The sequence below is a fragment of the Oncorhynchus nerka genome, linkage group LG24 (assembly GCF_034236695.1).
Source record: "Oncorhynchus nerka isolate Pitt River linkage group LG24, Oner_Uvic_2.0, whole genome shotgun sequence".
Classification (NCBI taxonomy): Eukaryota; Metazoa; Chordata; class Actinopteri; order Salmoniformes; family Salmonidae; genus Oncorhynchus; species Oncorhynchus nerka.
This window is the reverse complement of record NC_088419.1, coordinates 38,780,911-38,800,429: the sequence shown is the minus strand read 5'-3', so window position 1 is coordinate 38,800,429 and position 19,519 is coordinate 38,780,911. Positions and strand designations below refer to the sequence as shown.

General features: G+C 43.5%; 1 protein-coding gene across 11 annotated transcripts in view; it reads left to right on the top strand.

Moving 5' to 3' along the window:
• Positions 1-19,519, top strand: part of cdc42bpab (CDC42 binding protein kinase alpha (DMPK-like) b) — a 106,804-nt gene that overhangs the window by 46,260 nt on the left and 41,025 nt on the right. For all 11 annotated transcript variants that reach the window (XM_065008877.1, XM_065008878.1, XM_065008880.1 and 8 more), the window contains exons 3-5: positions 1,218-1,301; positions 4,201-4,296; positions 4,774-4,922. In XM_065008877.1, coding sequence (XP_064864949.1) covers positions 1,218-1,301; positions 4,201-4,296; positions 4,774-4,922 — 329 coding nt within the window. The remainder of the gene's footprint in view (positions 1-1,217; positions 1,302-4,200; positions 4,297-4,773; positions 4,923-19,519) is intronic.

Genomic DNA, 19,519 nt, shown 5'->3' with positions numbered 1-19,519 from the left:
GCCATCAGTTGAGACACAGCATACTTTTGAATAAAGGGTGGGTGTCATTGCAATCAGAGAAATATCATTAATAGTATGGACATATCCCTTCAGACCACTGCAATTAGCTGGTACATCATTGACGGTTTAATTTGAATTGACGTTGTTACTTCCAATTACTACCACAAAGATGGCCGTCGGTCCAACCACAGTCGAATGTCAACTATAATAGGGATGTCTATTCTAGTATCTACATTTCTATGATTTTAATAGATATCCTATGGCAAATTGACAGTATAATTTAAAACAACTGATATTCCCATTCAAGTCAACATTCTCTGATGTGTGGACCTCCAACCATCTTTGTGCTACCATTTGAAAGTTGACATTTTTTGTTTTTTCCCATTTTAGTAGTATGACATCCACCCTGTGGACCATGCTGTTTTTTATTTTTTTATTATTTAAAAACATGATTTTCAAAGAATTCTAAAATCATTTGACAGCCCTGTTTTTAAGCTTTTAAGTGATCTCAAACTCAACCCTTTATCTTTTCCAGTGATGAAGACATGGATGTCTTATGGAATGGTGGGATATGCAAAATGGGTCAACTTTGATCACCTTTTATCATCTAAATGTTTTGGCATTCAGGTCCAAAAAGTTACATTCCAACCACTTCTACCATGGGTAATGGGTATAAAATGTTGCGTTTAAATCAAAAGGTATGAGGTCAAAGTTATTGAAATCAAATGGAACTACCCTGCTGCAAACCAGTTTGAAATCAGTGTATTTGTGCTGCCGTGCGACTGTAAGTGGCACGTCAAGGCCCTTGAGCGAAAAGGATCCCAGCTGTGTGTGTGTGTGTGTGTGTGTAAAAGAGGATACAGGTGGTGTGTCTCAGGGGTCACTGCCTCTGTGTCCGAGGTCACTTCCTGTCCCTCTTCCTTTCTCTTCCCCTACTCCTCTCGTCCTCTGACTGTATGGACGCATTTCATTCCGCAAAGATGTTCCCTTCTGCCCTCGTTCACTCCCCTTCCCGGTTCTAATAGGAGTGGGTCATGTTCAGTAGGGAGAACGTTCTGAAACTAAGGGAAACAGAGATTCTACCTGAACTTCGTCCTACGGCTTTGCCCTATTGAACATGACAGGGTAGATGTAATGAATATGGTGGATGGAAACTTTTCTCTCATATCCTCTCTCTCCCTCATCCTCTAACTCCCTCTCTCCTCTGTTTCCTGTAGGTTGCTGTGGTCAAAGTGAAGAATGCAGACAAGGTGTTTGCCATGAAGATCCTCAACAAGTGGGAGATGCTGAAGAGAGCAGAGGTGAGCACTGGCTATATGCTAACAGCCATAACATTACAGCATTATTCAGGGATAAATGCTAACAGCAATAGCTCATTCCATGGAAGGCCTAGTGTCTGCTGGTCTTTGTTTTTTACTGTCAATTAAGACAACCAGGTAAGGGGAGTTCCTAATTAATTAGGGTGGCAGGGAAGCCTAGTGGTTAGAGCTTTGGATTAGTAACCGAAAGGTTGCAAGTTCAAATCCCCGAGCTGACAAGGTACAAATCTGTCATTCAGTTAACCCACTGATCCTAGGCAGTCATTGAAAATAAGAATTTGTTCTTAACTGACTTGCCTAGTTAAATAAAGGTAAAACAAAAAAAGTGACCTTCATCAATCAAGTACAAGGGTAGGAGCGAAAATCCGCAGACACTCGGGCCTCTGTGGAATGAGTTTGATAGATGTGCTTTACAGCATTCCTCAGGGCTACATACTAACAGCCATTGCATTTAGGTTTGGGCGTTATCCAGATTTTCATACCGTCTCTGTACCATACCAGGTTATACGGTACTACCAAATGTGCACACAAGGAAAACCAAATGCATAGCTGGAGCCTTGAGCTGGATACATTTTACTTGACACATCTTTGGATTTCTTATAGTTGTACTTAACTTAGAAGCAGTGGCTTAGCACGCAGCCCCCGCGAGGTGTGGTTGCCCTGCAACCGCCCAAATATTATTGTTATTATTGTTGTTTAACGGTATTGAAAAGAATACAGTTAGTATTTTGAAATACCCCGGGATACAGTATAAACGCTATATTCCCCAAGCCTAATTGCATTACAACACGACTCCGGGCTAAATGCTAACTGGAGATAGCATTATGTAACTCTGGCTTTTGCATAAAACATGCATTACATAGAACATGCGAAGCAAGATTTTCATTCAATTTTTTCATTAAAAAGTTTTGAATAATAAATGTGAATTTGATTACCACAAAGTTTTTTTTTTTTTTTTTTTTTACCATGTGAGGTGTGTACAGTATATCTGTTAATGTGCTGTGCTTTTCTCATTGGCCTCCCCTGACGGTCATGCAGACGTCCATAGTGATCCCTGTGTGTGTGTGCTTGCACGTGCGCGTGTTTGTGTGTAGCAGTTCCCAGAACTACCCACAGTGTGTCTTGACATGGTTAACTGTCTGCAATAACAAACTCTCAGTCTCAAACCCATCTACTACAACAAATGTTGACACCTGCTCATCGAACATCTCATTCCAAACTCATAGACATTAATATGGAGTTGGTCCCCCCTTTGCTGTTATAACAGCCTCCACTTGTCTGGGAATGCTTTCCACTAGATGTTGGAACATTGCTGCGGGGACTTCCATTCAGCCACGAGCATTTAGTGAGGTCGGGCAGGGATGTTGGACGATTAGGCCTGGCTCGCAGTCAGCGTTCCAATTCATCCGAAAGGTGTTCGATGGGGTTGAGGTCAGGGCTCCATTTCTGTATGGACCTCGCTTTGTGCATGGGGGCATTTTCATGCTGAAACAGGAAAGGGCCTCCCCCAAACTGTTGCCACAAAGTTGCAAGCACAGTATCGTCTAGATTAGATGTCATTGTATGCTCTAACGTTAAGATTTCCCTTTACTGGATCTAAGGGGCCTAGCTCGAACCATGGAAAAACAGCCCTAGACCATTATTTCTCCTCCACCAAACTTTACAGTTAGCACTATGCATTGGGGCACGTAGTGTTCTCCTGGCATCCGCCAAACCCAGATTTGTCTGTCCGACTGCCAGAAGGTGAAGCGTGATTTATCACTCCAGCGAACATGTTTCAACTGCTCTAGAGTCCAATGGCGGCGAGCTTTACACCACTCCAGCCGACACTAGGCATTGCGCATGGTGATCTTAGGCTTGTTTGCGGCTGCTCAGCCATGGAAAATCATTCCATGAAGTTCCCGACGAACACTTCTTGTGCTGACGTTGCTTCCAGAGGCATTTTGGAACTTGGTAGTGAGTGTTGCAACCGAGGACAGACAATATTTACTCGCTACATGCTTCAGCACTCTGCAGTCCTGTTCTGTGAGCTTGTGTGGCCTACCACTTCGCGGCTGAGCCGTTGTTGCTCCTAGATGTTTCCACTTCACAATAACAGCACATATAGTTGACCTGGGCAGCTCGAACAGGGCAGAAATTTGATTAACTGACTTGTTGTAAAGGTGGTATCCTATGACTGTGCCCTGCTGAAAGTCACTGAGCTCTTCAGTAAGGCCGTTCAACTACCAATGTTTGTCTATGGAGGTTGCATGGTTATGTGCTCGATTTGATATAACTGTCAGTAACGGGTGTTGCTGAAATAGCCAAATCCACCAATTTGAAGGGGTGTCCACATACTCTTGTATATATAGTGTAGTCTAGCTACAGGCAGAGGACAGAGGCTGGCTTGCTCATAGAGTTAGAATGAGCTTTGTCCACACGGATGGAAAATATACATTTGACTGTGTTATAAGATTGTTAGAAAGTGTAATTGAATTGATATACTTAATTGAGCCCCAAAGGGGCTGAAAGGGGGTTTCCCACATAGAGGTAGGCTCAATAGATTCTATTTAAATTTTTCCCACCAGTAGCAGACACAAGAATTCATTACACACAGGTTGGAACAGTGCTTAACTTTGATTTGAAATCGGTGCCGGTACTCATTTCCTTTATTTAGGTGAAGGAACTTTTTTGCAATACTTTTTAGCTGGTATTCTATAAGAGACGAAGGAAGTCAAGCAGAAGCAAATTTGAGGTGCTAGTCCTCAGTTCCAGGGAGCTCCTGCCCAAAAGAAGCACTGGGTTGGACCAAATAGTGATGGCGCACAGTGAGTTCCAATGAGAGTATCTACATTCTATTCTTTATCTTTGTATGACGGTTGTCCTCTGTTCTCTCCCTCAGACGGCGTGTTTCCGGGAGGAGCGGGACGTGCTGGTGAACGGGGACAGCCAGTGGATCACCACCCTGCACTACGCCTTCCAGGATGACAACAACCTGGTAAGATCTCCACTAACTTCAAACGTTTCAAAGGCTTTCAATATATTGTATGTCAATCAGTTTCATATGGTGACCACTCGAGCATTAGTTGGGTAAAGAATAGTGACGGGTCAGTTGATTAACTAAGCAGCGTTCTAATGGACTCTCATTGGCTCCCACTGTTGCGCCGACTGCCCTTTCACATTTCAAGGCTTGCGTCGCAAATGGCACCCTTTACCCTTTTGCCCCTACTTTTTACTGGGGCAAAAGGCTCTGGTCATAAGTAGTGCAATATATAATGTGATGCTGTTTGGGATGAAAGAATGGCAGGATGAGAAAGGAGAGTAAGGAGAAAGGGGGTAGAACCTGAAGGAAGTAAGTTCGGAAGATGGAGGGAACAAGTTGAGGAATACAGAGAATGTTACTTGTACACTATCATACAGCAACATTATTATCACTACATGGTCAGTGATGTTAACATTTATACTTTCCCCTCAGTATCTGGTGATGGATTATTATGTGGGTGGGGACCTGCTCACCCTGCTTAGTAAGTTTGAAGACCGGTTGCCGGAGGACATGGCTAGATTCTACCTAGCTGAGATGGTGCTGGCTATTGACTCAGTGCACCAACTGCACTATGTCCACAGGTGAGTCACACACACACACACACACACACACACACACACACACACACACACACACACACGTGAGCGTTTGTTAATGTGTGTTGTATTAATGACTCACGAAGACTCATTTTTCCAAGCCACCTGTATGAACTCTGAAATATTTGGCTCCATTGTAGCTCTAAAGCTAGGTATTCAAAATATGATGCTCCTTAGAAAAGAGAGAGTGCGAGTCAAACGTTTGGACATGCCTATTCATTTATTTTTTACTATTTTCTACATTGTGGAATAATAGTGAAGATATCAACGTTATGAAATAACACATGGAATCATGTAGTAACCAAAAGTGTTATATTAAATATATTTTAGATTCTTCAAAGTAGCCACCCCTTTACCTTGATGACAGCTTTGCACACTTTCGGCATTCTTTCAACCAGCTTCAGAAGGTAGTCACCTGGAATGATGTTCCAACAGTTTTGAAGGAGTTCCCACATATGCTGAGCACTTCTTGGCTGCTTTTCCTTCGCTCTCTGGTCCAACTCATCTCAATTGGGTTGAGGTCGGTTGATTGTGGAGGCCAGGTCATCTGATGCAGCACTCCATCACTCTCCTTCTTGGAGATTCTCCGTTCACCTACTGTGTGTCTCACAAAGACACGGCTGTTGGAACCAGAAATCTCACAGGAGAGATTTCCACCGGTCTAATGTCCATTGCTCGTGATTCTTGGCCCAAGCAAGTCTCTTCTTCATATTGGTGTCCTTTAGTAGTGGTTTCTTTGTAGTAATTCGACCATGAAGGCCTGATTCACGCAGTCTCATCTGAACAGTTGATGTTGAGATGTGTCTGTTACATGAACTCTGTGAAGCATTTATTCGGGCTTCAATCTGAGGTGCAGTTAATTGCCGATTTCTGAGGCTGGTAACTCTAATATCCTCTGCAGCAGAGGTAACTCTCGGTCTTCCTTTGCTGTGGCTGTCCTCATGAGAGACAGTTTCATCATAGAGCTTGATGTTTTTTTGCGACTGCACTTGAAGAAACTTTCAAAGTTCTTGACATTGTCTGGATTTACTGACTTAAAGTAATGATGGACTGTCGTTTCTCTGCTTATTTGAGATTTTCTTGGCACGTGACTCACCACCTGGATTTGGTCTTATGTAGCACAATTTGATATATATATATATTTTTTTTACATTTACATTTGACATAAAAGTAGAGACTCAGAGCTACAAAATGGAATATCATACACAGCATGTTTGAGGAACAATGGGAAAGTATTTCTACTTTGAAAATTGATACACTTGAAAACTCACTTTTTAGCAAAGGGCCTTTGAATGTTTTGGTACCTACTGGAGAGCACTCCTTTGTCGACACCCATTCAGCGTTGCGCAGCAGCTGAAACCTGGTCCCAACAGGCCGAACACTCCTTGGCGACAACACCAGGCTCCAGAGCATCGAAGCTGTAAAACAGGGTATGACAACACAAAATCAGAAGACCTTACAACCCTGCACAACATCAATTCACCTCCCAAGTTAAGATAAGAATAACCTCATACAATGAAAATATTTTTTTACCCGAAGTGCTGGTACTGCTTGATCTGTGGCAGCAGCCTGAAGTACGGACTCAGGTGTTGTTGCCAGCCATAGCTTTCCACCAACACCGTACCATTCTCCAGTCCAACAAGCTGTGGGATGTTAACCCCTGTCACAGTGCTGTCCAACACCAACAATCTCAGACAAGGTGTTCACTCTGGTCTTTCTGAAGCGCTGCTTGATGAGGCCGAAGCACCCGTCAGGTTCAAACTTGGTGTGGCCTGTGATCAGGAAGTGAAGGTCCAGATTGCGGTGGAGCTTGTGCATGGTCCAGCAGGCACAATACCAGAGCACATACTTGTTCTTGTTTTGGACACTGCAGTTATCACAATTCAAGTCCATACGTGTTTTCCCAACTCTGTAGTTTGTGAAAAAATAGTGCATGGATTAAGAGTCAGGCATGTAATACTGATTGATGCTGAAAGACAAATTCCAGATACAAAGATTTTAGCATTATTATACAATGGATGTGAAATGGAATTCTGAGAACATCACTACACACAGTTCATACAAGTAATGTTAGCTACTGTTGCCAGCCAGCCATCTAATGTCAGCTGGCTAGCTAAAAGCAAGCTTTAACTAGCAATACAAACCCATTGTCATAGCTAGCTGAAGTTAGCCTATAGGTTCAATGTTAGCTAGTTAGCTGGCTAACATTAGGCAATAACCAGCAATGCGAAATGGCATTCTGAGGACACATTACACACACCTCATACACATAGTGGGGCAAAAAAGTATTTAGTCAGCTACCAATTGTGCAAGTTCTCCCACTTAAAAAGATGAGAGGCCTGCAATTTTCATCATAGGTACACTTCAACTATGACAGACAAATGAGAAAAAGAAATCCAGAAAATCACATTAGGATTTTTAATGAATTTATTTGCAAATTAGGGTGGAAAGTAAGTATTTGGTCAATAACAAAAGTTTATCTCAATACTTTGTTATATACCTACATTGTTGGCAATGACAGAGGTCAAATGTTTTCTGTCAAACGTTTTCACAAGGTTTTCACACACTGTTGCTGGTATTTTGGCCCATTCCTCCATGCAGATCTCCTCTAGAGCAGTGATGTTTTGGAGCTGTTGCTGGGCAACACATACTTTCAACTCCCTCCTTTTCTATGGGGTTGAGATCTGGAGACTGGCTAGGCCACTCCAGGACCTTGAAATGCTTCTTACGAAGCCACTCCTTCGTTGCCCGGGCGGTGTGTTTGGGATCATTGTCATGCTGAAAGACCCAGCCATGTTTCATCTTCAATGCCCTTGCTGATGGAAGGAGGTTTTCACTCAAAATCTCACGATACATGGCCCCATTCATTCTTTCATTTACACAGATCAGTCGTCCTGGTCCCTTTGCAGAAAACAGCCCCAAAGCACGATGTTTCCACCCCCATGCTTCACAGTAGATATGGTGTTCTTTGGATGCAACTCAGCATTCTTTGTCCTCCAAACACGACGAGTTGAGCTTTTACCAAAAAGTTATATTTTGGTTTCATCTGACCATATGACATTATCCTAATCTTCTTCTGGATCATCCAAATGCTCTCTAGCAAACTTCAGACGGGCCTGGACATGTACTGGCTTAACCTGTTGCTTCTACCCTCTACTTTTTTTAACATTCTGTTAAAAATCGCGCAACATTTCAGCGCCCTGCTACTCATGCCAGGAATATAGTATATGCATTTGCTTAGTCTGTGTGGATAGAAAACACTCAGACGTTTATAAAACTGGTTAAATCACTGCTGTGGCTTTACCAGAACGGCATTTACATCGAAAAGCACAGGAAAAACTGATCACTGAAAATGGGAAAATATATCCATGCGCTACTTGAACCCATTGATAAAGGTGAACCACAATTAATTGACTGAGGTTGCAGTACCTACAGCTTCCACACGGTGTCTAGAGTCTTGTCATTTCCCTTCGAGTTTTTTCTTGGTCAAACACATGCAAGGCACCGTATTTCTTCAGGTCTAGGACCGGATATTTTCGTTGAGTTTCTAGCCGGACATTTTTCCAGACGGACAGCTAATGATCTTTACATCGCCTCCTGATGAATTTTATCGCTTATTAACGTTTACTAATACCTAAAGTTGCATTACAAACGTATTTCGAAGTGTTTTGTGAAAGTTTATCGTCGACTTTTTGAATTTAAAAAAATGACGTTACGTTTTGAAAACGCTGTTTTTTTCGTTTATCACACAGTCTACATATAACGATATCTTGGCTTTATATACATATAACGATATCTTGGCTTTATATGGACCGATTTAATCGAAATAAAGACCCAATAGTGTTTATGGGACATCTAGGAGTGCCAACAAAGAAGATGGTGAAAGGTAATGACTATTTTATTGTGCGGTTTGTGTAACGCCGAAATGCTAATTATTTTGTTTACGTCCCCTGCGTGGCTTTTGTGTTGTAGTGTATTGGTGCATGCTATCAGATAATAGCTTCTCATGCTTTCGCCGAAAAGCATTTTAAAAATCTGACTTGTTGCCTGGATTCACAACGAGTGTAGCTTTAATTCGATACCCTGCATGTGTATTTTAATGAACGTTTGAGTTTTAACTAATACTATTAGCATTTAGCGTAGCGCATTTGCATTTCCAGAGCTCTAGTTGGGACGCAAGCGTCTCAGGTAGAAGCAAGAGGTTAAGCAGGGGGACACGTCTGGCACTGCAGGATTTGAGTGATTTCTTCAAACCAAGCTGCTTACCTATTGCAGATTCAGTCTTCCCAGCCTGGTGCAGGTCTACAATTTTGTTTCTGGTGTATTTTGACAGCTCTTTGGTCTTGGCCATAGTGGAGTTTGGCGTGTGACTGTTTGAGGTTGTGGACAGGTGTCTTTTATACTGATAACAAGTTCAAACAGGTGCCATTAATACAGGTAAGGAGTGGAGGACAGAGGAGCCTCTTAAAGAAGAAGTTACAGGTCTGTGAGAGCCAGAAATCTTGCTTGTTTGTAGGTGACCAAATACTTATTTTCCACCATAATTTGCAAATAAATTCATTAAAAATCATTTTGTCTGTCATAGTTGAAGTGCACCTATGATGAAAATTACAGGCCTCTCTCATCTTTTTAAGTGGGAGAACTTGCACAATTGGTGGCTGACTAAATACTTTTTTGCCCCACTGTAAGTTAATGTTAGCTAGCAAGCCAGCCACCTAACCTCACCTAACGTTAGCTAGCTAACAGCAAGCTGTAACTTGATCTTTTATTTAGACATGTCACGTTAACATTCGCTAGCTAAAAAAATTAACTATAATCCCAATCCGTAGAGTAACGTTACTAGCAAAACAAACAGATCGTCCTAGTAAGCTAAATTGAACCAAATCACGTTAGGTTTAATGTTAGTTAGCAAGCCAGCCATTGAATTCCAGCTGGCTAGCTAACAGCAAGCTCTAGCTTGCAATAACAACTTTGACAAAATTAGAAACGTATCATATCTGAATCTGTAGCTAGATTCTTACCTGTATACATGTATGGAAGCTTCACGTTAGGTTCATTGTTATTTAGCAAGCCAGCAACATATTTGCAGTTCTCCATGGATAACTTTATCTTTTAAAAAAAATGCAGTAGAAACGATTATCAAGGCATTATGAGCAGCTCATTTTATAGACACGATGCAACACATGAAGCTTCCAATCTAAACTCATCTCTCGGCATGACCAGCCCACTCATTATCTCTGCCAATCATGGCTAGCAGGAAGGTTGCTGACTTTCTCTGTGGCTAAACCAACTAGGCTCGCAATTTAACAATTTTATTTGTATTTACAGATGACATTCAAGTTTGATATTAAGGCGTTTGAGAAGGCATTTCTGCCAAAAAACGTATTTTGATAAAAGAAAAAGTTTTGCTTTCAAAAGGCTCTCCTGTGAAGTCGTGAGTTGTTTCCTGTATCGGTTCACATATGGACTTGGTCTTAGCCTTATTTGGTATATCTTCTGTATACAACCCCTACCCTAACACAACTGATTGGCTCAAACGCATTAAGAAGGAAAGAAATTACACAAATGTACTTTTAAGAAAACGCATTCCAGGTGACTACCTCATGAAGCTGGTTGAGAGAATGCCAAGAGTCTGCAAAGCTGTCATCAAGGAAAAGGGTAGTTACTTTCAATAATATAAAATACATTTTTGATTTGTTTAACACTTTTTTTTTGGTTACTACATGATTCTATATGTTATTTCATAGTTTTGATGTCTTCACTATTATTCTACAAAGTAGAAAATAGTATAAATAAAGATAAACCCTGCAATGAGTTGGTGTGTCCAAACTTTTGACTGGTACTCTGTCTAGTCTCATTCACATATAAATAATATATACCATTTAGCAGATGCTTATATCCAAAGCGACTGTCATGCTTGCACACATTTTTTTGAACGTACTGGTGGTCCCGGGAATCAAACCCACTATCCTGTCGTTGTAAGCGCAATGCTCTACCAACTGAGCCAAACTCTCAATCTAAATAGATGTGTTGCAGTGGTCCCCTGACTAACAACCTGGCAATGAGGGAGTTTTGTGATCAGGGATGTGACAGCCAATAGGAAAAGTCCTCAGCCTCAAGGGCTCGTGGGATGTCTGGTGCCTGTGTGGTGGAAACCACTCTCCCTCTCACACACAGGAAGTGGTCACCAGGCTTAATCTGCATAATGACTGTCTTCACTCTGAAGAGGCCTCGGAGCAACGATTTGATTGTGTCCTCAAAAGGGAGGGAGGGAAGAAGGAATGGAAGTGGAGGAGAGAGGGGGGGAGAGACTGAGGGGGAGGGGGGACAAAGGGAGAGAGAGGAAGGGAAGAGGCACACAGGAGTTAGGGTGTGCCTGGCTGGCCAGTATAGTAGCATTGATCTCCCATAGCAGAGCAGTAGTATAGACTCAGTGTAGCATTGGGGACCCACTAATTGTATGGTGTTTTAGGGGGAGTTGGGGGAGGGGCAGTGGCGGTTTACGTGTCATTCCCCTTTGAGGCCCTCTGAGACGTTTTGGGACGGTAATGACGGGGTGCTCGGTTGTGTGGTGTGTGTGCAGGGGGGGGGGGGCACGCTTGGTTTATGGAGGGTGGATACAGCAAGGGAAGGTCCCTTGAGGAGGGTGCATTCTATCGATCTCTCTCTCTCTCTGTGTGTGCGTGCGTGTGTGTGTTTTGCTGTGGATGTGACTTACTCTTACTGAAAGGACAGTGCATTAGGCTAACCCTGTAGTTGATCTAATATAAGGCCCATTAAAATAGCTCGAATCAGTGCATATAGGCCACATTTCTGAAATGAGGATGGCCTAGATATAGAAATGGTCTATGTAAGTTAAGTCGTTCAGTCCTGTATATAAGTACCACTGTAAGCATAATGCCTTGTCAGTGCCACTGAAACACAGCTCAGCTGTTATATCTCAATCACAATAACCTACCTAGGAGAAGTAGGCCTAATGGTTAAATTAAATGTATGTATACTTTTTAAATTTTCTTTAATAAAAAATAAACAGTTTAGTGCCCATCCCCCTCCTCATTTGTGTGTGTGTGTGTGTGTGTGTGTGTGTGTGAGGCTGTTCAGTGATCGGCATGGCCTCCCACAGGGACAAACAAACACTTCAATGGACCAACTCAGCATGGCCCAGCGCACTGTTAGCAGGGCCAGCATCTGGCCTGTGTGTTAGTGTTTGTGTCAGTGTCTTTGTGTTTGTGCACACTCGTCGTGTGTGATGCACATGCCTGTTTGTGTGTCTCTTTCTCTCTATTGATCAGGGCCATGTGTGCTCCACTGCCCTGTTTCCACCCAATGATCTAAGGGACCAACCCCTTTCATCAGAAGGATCACTGCACTGACCACGGCCACAGACATCTCCATTACTGGTTAATATTATAAAGCCACCATGGTAACAGTAACAGGAACAATGCCCTGTTTGTTGTTGTAGAAATTTGAATAAATGGTACCTATATCAGTAACGGCCAATGGTATGTATGTACAGTATGTTTGCGCGTGCGTCCAAACAGTGGCGATGAGGTCCCATAGAGCATTTTGTGTGTGTTTGCCTGTGTCCCTTCCCTATCTCTGTCCCTGTCTCTGTAAGGAGACGTGGTGTGTGTCTGTGTGCGCGAGTGTCTGCTTGTTTGTTTGCAGGGGTGGATTGACCATCTGGCAATTCTGGCAAATGCCAGAGGGGCTGGACAATTATTTTGTTGTTGGGTGAGCTGGTCGAAATTGACACACACACACCCTAAAAAATGTGTATAAAAATAAAACGATCTCAAAGGTGGCATGGCCGGTGGCCCATGGGCCTGCTAAGATGTTTTTTTTATTTGTATTTTTCAAAATCTGTAATGAGCCTTTGGCCCTATCAAGATAGGCCGGCCTGGTTTTCTGATAAGCTGAGCTCCGGTCACGCAAACTCACGTTCAAAGTCAAACTCGGCATCAGAAAAGAGCCCAGCGCCGACTATGTCATCAGTTAGACAGCCATATGGATCATTAAAAAAACTCAACTAAAGTGCACCGATAAGTGTAGAAAGAGCACATTCCACATTGTCACCTCACTCAATTTTTGGGGCGGCTAAAACTATGATTTGGTCAAACAGTAAAGTGCAATATACTCATGTACTGAAAGTATCTGGCCTGTGCCCTCAGTGGGGCCTGCTGCTGTAATGAACGAGCCACTCTCCTCTCCCCTCATGTGGTCGAGATAAAAATGCATTCTGATCATTTCAAAATGAAATTGTGGGACAAACACAGCTTTGGATTCTTCTTGTCCCTGTCGAAGAGAGGAGGGTCTCAGCTTTCTGTAGGGGTAATATAATTTTTAGCTCAATAGTAACTAATTTACAAGCAATATATTTGATATGGCTTTGAGATATGGAGTGGCGTGCCTGCGCAAAATGTTCACCTGCCGTTGCGAGGGCATAGGCCTTGGGTAGTAGCTTACAACTGCAACGTATTTTTAGGACATAACATTTACTGTTGGATGAATACATAGCTACTAGTAGTGGGTATTATATTTAGTTAGCGATCTCTAGTTAATGTGCTTTGAGTTTATACTTCTTAAGGTGTTTAAACCCAAATGAATTAGCGTAAGATATTAGTTAGTACGCATAAAGATGTATGCAATTCATTAAAAAAATATATATATATATATAAAAATGGAAATTCTGTAATTCTATTTTGAAAGTAAAATATAGCTACTCGTTTTGTCAACCAAAAATATCTCTCATTTGCAATATAGTCTAAGTCATTAGCTTGGCTTTTATAATGTGTATGGTATGCTTGGGCGGTATCCAAATTGTCATACCTTCATACCGACCTTGTAAACATCCTGTGATATTCGGTAATACCGGCATTGAACACAGGGGGCACTATTTTCAAACCCCACTGAGCCTCTGAGATCCATAGGTTAGCAGTGCTAACAAGCGCATGTAAAATCCCATAACGAATGCTAACTAAATGCTAACTATTGCACATTTTATACAGTCGCTGATCTAAACTTTACTGAACAAAAATATAAACGCAACATGTAAAGTGTTTCATGAGCTGAAATAAAAGAACACAAATGTTCCATATGCACTCAAAGCTTATTTCTTTAAAATTTTGTACACAAATTTGTTTACATCCCTGGTGGTGAGCCTTTCTCCTTTGCCAAGATATTCCATCCACCTTACAGGTGTGGCATATCAAGAAGCTGATTAAACAGCATGATCATTTACACAGGTAATGTTTGGGGAGAATAAAAGGCCACTCTGAAATGTGCAGTTTTGCCTCCCGAGTGGCACAGCAGTCTAAGGCACTGCATCTCAGTACTTGAGGCGTCACTACAGCCCCGGGTTCGATCCCAGGCTGTGTCACAGCCGGCCGTGACCGGGAGAACCATGAGGCGGCACATAATTGGAATAACATGTCTCAAGTTTTGAAGGAGCGTGCAATTGGAATACGGGCTGCAAGAATGTCCACCATAGCTGTTGCCAGATAAATGAATATTAATTTATCTGCAATAAGCTGCCTCCAACGTTGTTTTGGAGAATTTGGCAGTATGTCCAACCGGCCTCTCAACCACAGACCACGTGTAAACACACCAGCCGCGGATCTCCACATCCGGCTTCTTCGCCCGCGGGATCGTCCGAGACCAGACACCCGGATAGCTCATCAGACTGAGGAGTATTTCCGTCTGTAATAAAGCCCTTTTGTAGGGAAAAACTCATTCTGATTGGCTGGGCCTGGCTCCCCAGTGGGTGAGTCTATGCCCTCCCAGACCCACCCATGCCTGCGGCCCTGCCCATTAATGTGACATCCATAGAATAGGGCCGAATTAATTAATTTCAATTGACTGATTTCCTTATATGAACTGTAACTCAATGAAGTCGTTTTATATTTTTGTTTAGTATATTTGCAAGACAGTCATCCCAGCTCATACAGTTATACAAGTAACTAAAAAAAACTACTCAGTTTGCTGTGTGTGTAAAACAAATGTTGGACAGTAAAGGCTCTTGATCCAGGAGGAGATTCTCTGCTGTTACCAATCAAAGTTTGATTTTGCAAGATTCCTTGTTTAGCAAGATGGCTAACTAGCTACTAAATTAGCAAATCAAATGCACAACTGCAGAGCATTTAGAACATTTGAGACGGTTAACTTAATAGTTATTAGATATCTAGCTGGCAAACATTTAGTTGTGCATTCCATACTGTAACTAGATCACCTGGAGCGTACTGCACCACAGTGACTCACAAGGCTCCAGTCACTATTCGTTGTGTGCTTGTAAACAAACACTATGTGACTGGGGACTACGGGCAAGCTTCATAATGAAAAGTTATGTGATGAGTGAAATGAAGAACAAAATATTTTTTTATCTCCTAATGTATTGCACAAGTTGACTACAAAAAAAGTAGCTCCAAATATTCCAATGTATAATTTTTTTTATTTTTAAACTTGAAATAGTTTTGGCGGTATTGAAAAACAATCCTGTGGCTATTTCAAAATACTCCGGTATACGACATACAGGCATTCAGACAGTGAGAGAACAAGAAGAAGCACAGAGTGACAGCAGAGAAGATGCTGAGACAGATAGCACAACAATGAGGCAAACAGGGTGGATAAAATGCCAGGGCTGAATTCTTGTCCCAGTCCAGCCGTGTGTGTGTGTGTGTGTGTGTGTCCAGATGGCCCTCACAGATGGATGCCAATGAGGTCTTAAAGGAGATTACCTCCCTCTATTCTCAGCCCCACTGCTCCTTCCTTAAGACCGCAGGAGCCCTGCCCTGGCTGAGGCAGAGCAGCCTAATTAGCAATGTGCTACGCTAACTAGCTTAGCATCCCCTGTGGTATGTCTAGGGGAGAAACTGCTAATGTTGTTAGCCATGTTAACCTGCCTTGGAGGCATTAACCTGCCCACGCCGCCCACTGTTGAGTCACCGTGGCCCTACAGGGAGGAATGAGAGGTTGGACGGGAGAAAAGGAGAGGAGGTAATGTCAGATAGCGACATAGAGGGGAGGTGGAGATGAGGCAAGCGAAAGAGACCGGGAGGGAAAGAGGGGTGGTAGCCATGTTCTGTTTGATCTCTGCTTATTAGCAGCTCAGGTTTTCACTGTGTTCTAATTGGTTTATCTGGAGGAGGAACACACATATACATACACAGAGAGAGGCAGGCTAGGGCCAGGTTTGAGCCTATAACTGAGAGGTTGGAGACACCCACAGAGGTGTTAAGTAGAGGGAGCAGAGGTGGGGGAGAGGTGCACACTGGGAAACTGAGTTTGTCCTGAAGAGAAGGCATGTCAGTGGTTTTAATTTTTTTTTTTATTTAACCTTTATTTAACTAGGCAAGTCGGTTAAGAACACATTCTTATTTACAATGACGTCCTACCCCGACGACACTGGCCCAATTGTGCACCGCCCTATGGGACTCCCAATCGTGGCCGGATGTGATACAGCCTGGAATTGAACCAGGGACTGTTGTGATGCCTAATGCAACTGCGATGCAGTGCCTTAGACTGCTGCGCCACTCGGGAGCCCAAAGACACAGTTAAAGACTTGGTTGGACAGAATAAACAACACAGAAATGACTTAATTGTATCATTATAACTAAACTTGAGGCGAAAGTAAGTAGGCCTACTTTGTAGGAGGGTGTTCTGTTGGTGCACCTTTTAGCCCATTGACTTGATTCAACATGAAAATAAAGGCTCCTTCTCTCTGTCTCTGGTCTGAATCCCAAATGGCATCGAGCTATTCCCTATTAAGTGCACTACTTTTGACCAGGGCCACTAGGGCTCTGGTCAACTGGTCAAAGTAGTGCACTTTGTAGGGAATAGGGTGCCATTTTGGGCTGCAGCCTCAGTATCCTGCTGTCCAGTGAGAAGCCTTTGTTCTTTTGTATCCCCCTCCCCCCTCCCCAATCCTCTCAGCAAGCCAGGGCTTCTGTTTACCTCTTTGTGCCTGCTTATGAGTAGGGGGTACCCCCCCTTACACCCCTCCCTCCCCAGAGCAGGGTGTACTGTACCCCCATACTGCCCACCTACACCCTTCCCTCCAACTAGAACCCTCCCAACTTGTGGTGTATGGGTGTGTACCTTGGATTTGCTTCAGCTACACTGGTATGTTTTGTGCATTAATAGTATATTAATAAGGGGAACAGTGGAGACACGGGCTTGACATTGTTTGCATTAAGTGGGGTGTAAAAGCCTTCTCGGAATTGTGGTCGGGACAGGGTCTCCTGGTCAGGGAGCGTGTGTGTAACCCTGTGAGGGGCCTCTCCTATTGGCAATAGAGGCAGCAAGGGTGAGGCGCGAGCCGAATAAACACAAGACTTCAAATCAAATTTTGTCACATGCGCCGAATACAACAGGTGTAGGTAGACCTTACCGTGAAATGCTTACTTACAAGCCCTTAACCAACAATGCAGCTCAAGAAATAGTTAAGGAAATAACTATCAAATTAACTAAAGTTTTAAATTAAAAAAAAAATAAAAGTAACACAAGAAAATGACTTAACAATAACGAGGCTATATACAGAGGCTACCGGTACAGAGTTAATGTACAGGGGTAAAGGTTAGTCGAGGTCACTTGTAAAGTGACTATGCATAGATAATAAACAGCGCGAAGCAGCAGTGTAAAAACAAAGGGAGGGGGGTCAATGTAAATACTCTGGGTGGCCATTTGATTATTTCTTCAGCAGTCTTATGGCTTGGGGGTAGAAGCTGTTAAGGAGCCTTTTGGTCCTAGACTTGGCGCTCCGGTACCGCTTGCCGTGCGGTAGCAGAGAGAACAGTCTATGGGGAACTGGAGTCTTTGACAATTTTTTGGGCCTCCTAGTACACTGCTCAAAAAAATAAAGGGAACACTAAAATAACACATCCTAGATCTGAATGAATGAAATATTCTTATTAAATACTTTTTTCTTTACATAGTTGAATGTGCTGATAACAAAATCACACAAAAAATTTCAATGGAAATCAAATTTATCAACCCATGGAGGTCTGGATTTGGAGTCACACTCAAGTGGAAAACCACACTACAGGCTGATCCAACTTTGATGTAATGTCCTTAAAACAAGTCAAAATGAGGCTCAGTAGTGTGTGTGTGGCCTCCACGTGCCTGTATGACCTCCCTACAATGCCTGGGCATGCTCCTGATGAGGTGGCGGATGGTCTCCTGAGGGATCTCCTCCCAGACCTGGACTAAAGCACCTGCCAACTCCTGGACAGCCTGTGGTGCAACGTGGTGTTGGTGGATGGAGCGAGACATGATGTCCCAGATGTGCTCAATTGGATTCAGGTCTGGGGAACGGGCGGGCCAGTCCATAGCATCAATGCCTTCCTCTTGCAGGAACTGCTGACACACGCCAGCCAAATGAGGTCTATCATTGTCTTGCATTAGGAGGAACCCAGGGCCAACCGCAACAGCATATGGTCTCACAAGGGGTCTGAGGATCTCATCTCGGTACCTAATGGCAGTCAGGCTACCTCTGGCGAGCACATGGAGGGCTGTGCGGCCCCCCAAAGAAATGCCACCCCACACCATGACTGACCCACCGCCAAACCGGTCATGCTGGAGGATGTTGCAGGCAGCAGAACGTTCTCCACGGCGTCTCCAGACTCTGTCACGTCTGTCACATGTGCTCAGTGTGAACCTGCTTTCATCTGTGAAGAGCACAGGGCACCAGTGGCGAATTTGCCAATCTTGGTGTTCTCTGGCAAATGCCAAACGTCCTGCATGGTGTTAGGCTGTAAGCACAACCCCCACCTGTGGACGTCGGGCCCTCATACTACCCTCATGGAGTCTGTTTCTGACCGTTTGAGCAGACACATGCACATTTGTGGCCTGCTGGAGGTCATTTTGCAGGGCTCTGACAGTGCTCCTCCTGGTCCTCCTTGCACAAAGGTGGAGGTAGCGGTCCTGCTGCTGGGTTGTTGCCCTCCTACGGCCTCCTCCACGTCTCCTGATGTACTGGCCTGTCTCCTGGTAGCGCCTCCATGCTCTGGACACTACGCTGACAGACACAGCAAACCTTATTACCACAGCTCGCATTGATGTGCCATCCTGGATGAGCTGCACTACCTGAGCCACTTGTGTGGGTTGTAGACTCCGTCTCATGCTACCACTAGAGTAAAAGCACCGCCAGCATTCAAAAGTGACCAAAACATCAGCAGGGAAGCATAGGAACTGAGAAGTGGTCTGTGGTCACCACCTGCAGAACCACTCCTTTATTGGGGGTGTCTTGCTAATTGCCTATAATTTCCACCTGTTGTCTATTCCATTTGCACAACAGAATGTGAAATTTATTGTCAATCAGTATTGCTTCCTATGTGGACAGTTAGATTTCACAGAAGTGTGATTGACTTGTAGTTACATTGTGTTGTTTAAGTGTTCCCTTTTATTTTTTTTGAGCAGTGTATATAGGTCATGGATGTCGGGAAGATTGGCCCCAGTGACGTACTGGGCCACCCGCACCACCCTCTGTAGTTCCTTCCGGTCAGATGCCGAATAGTTTCCATACCAGGCGGTGATGGAGCCGATCAGGATGCTCTCGATGGTGCAGCTGTAGAACTTTTTGAGGATCT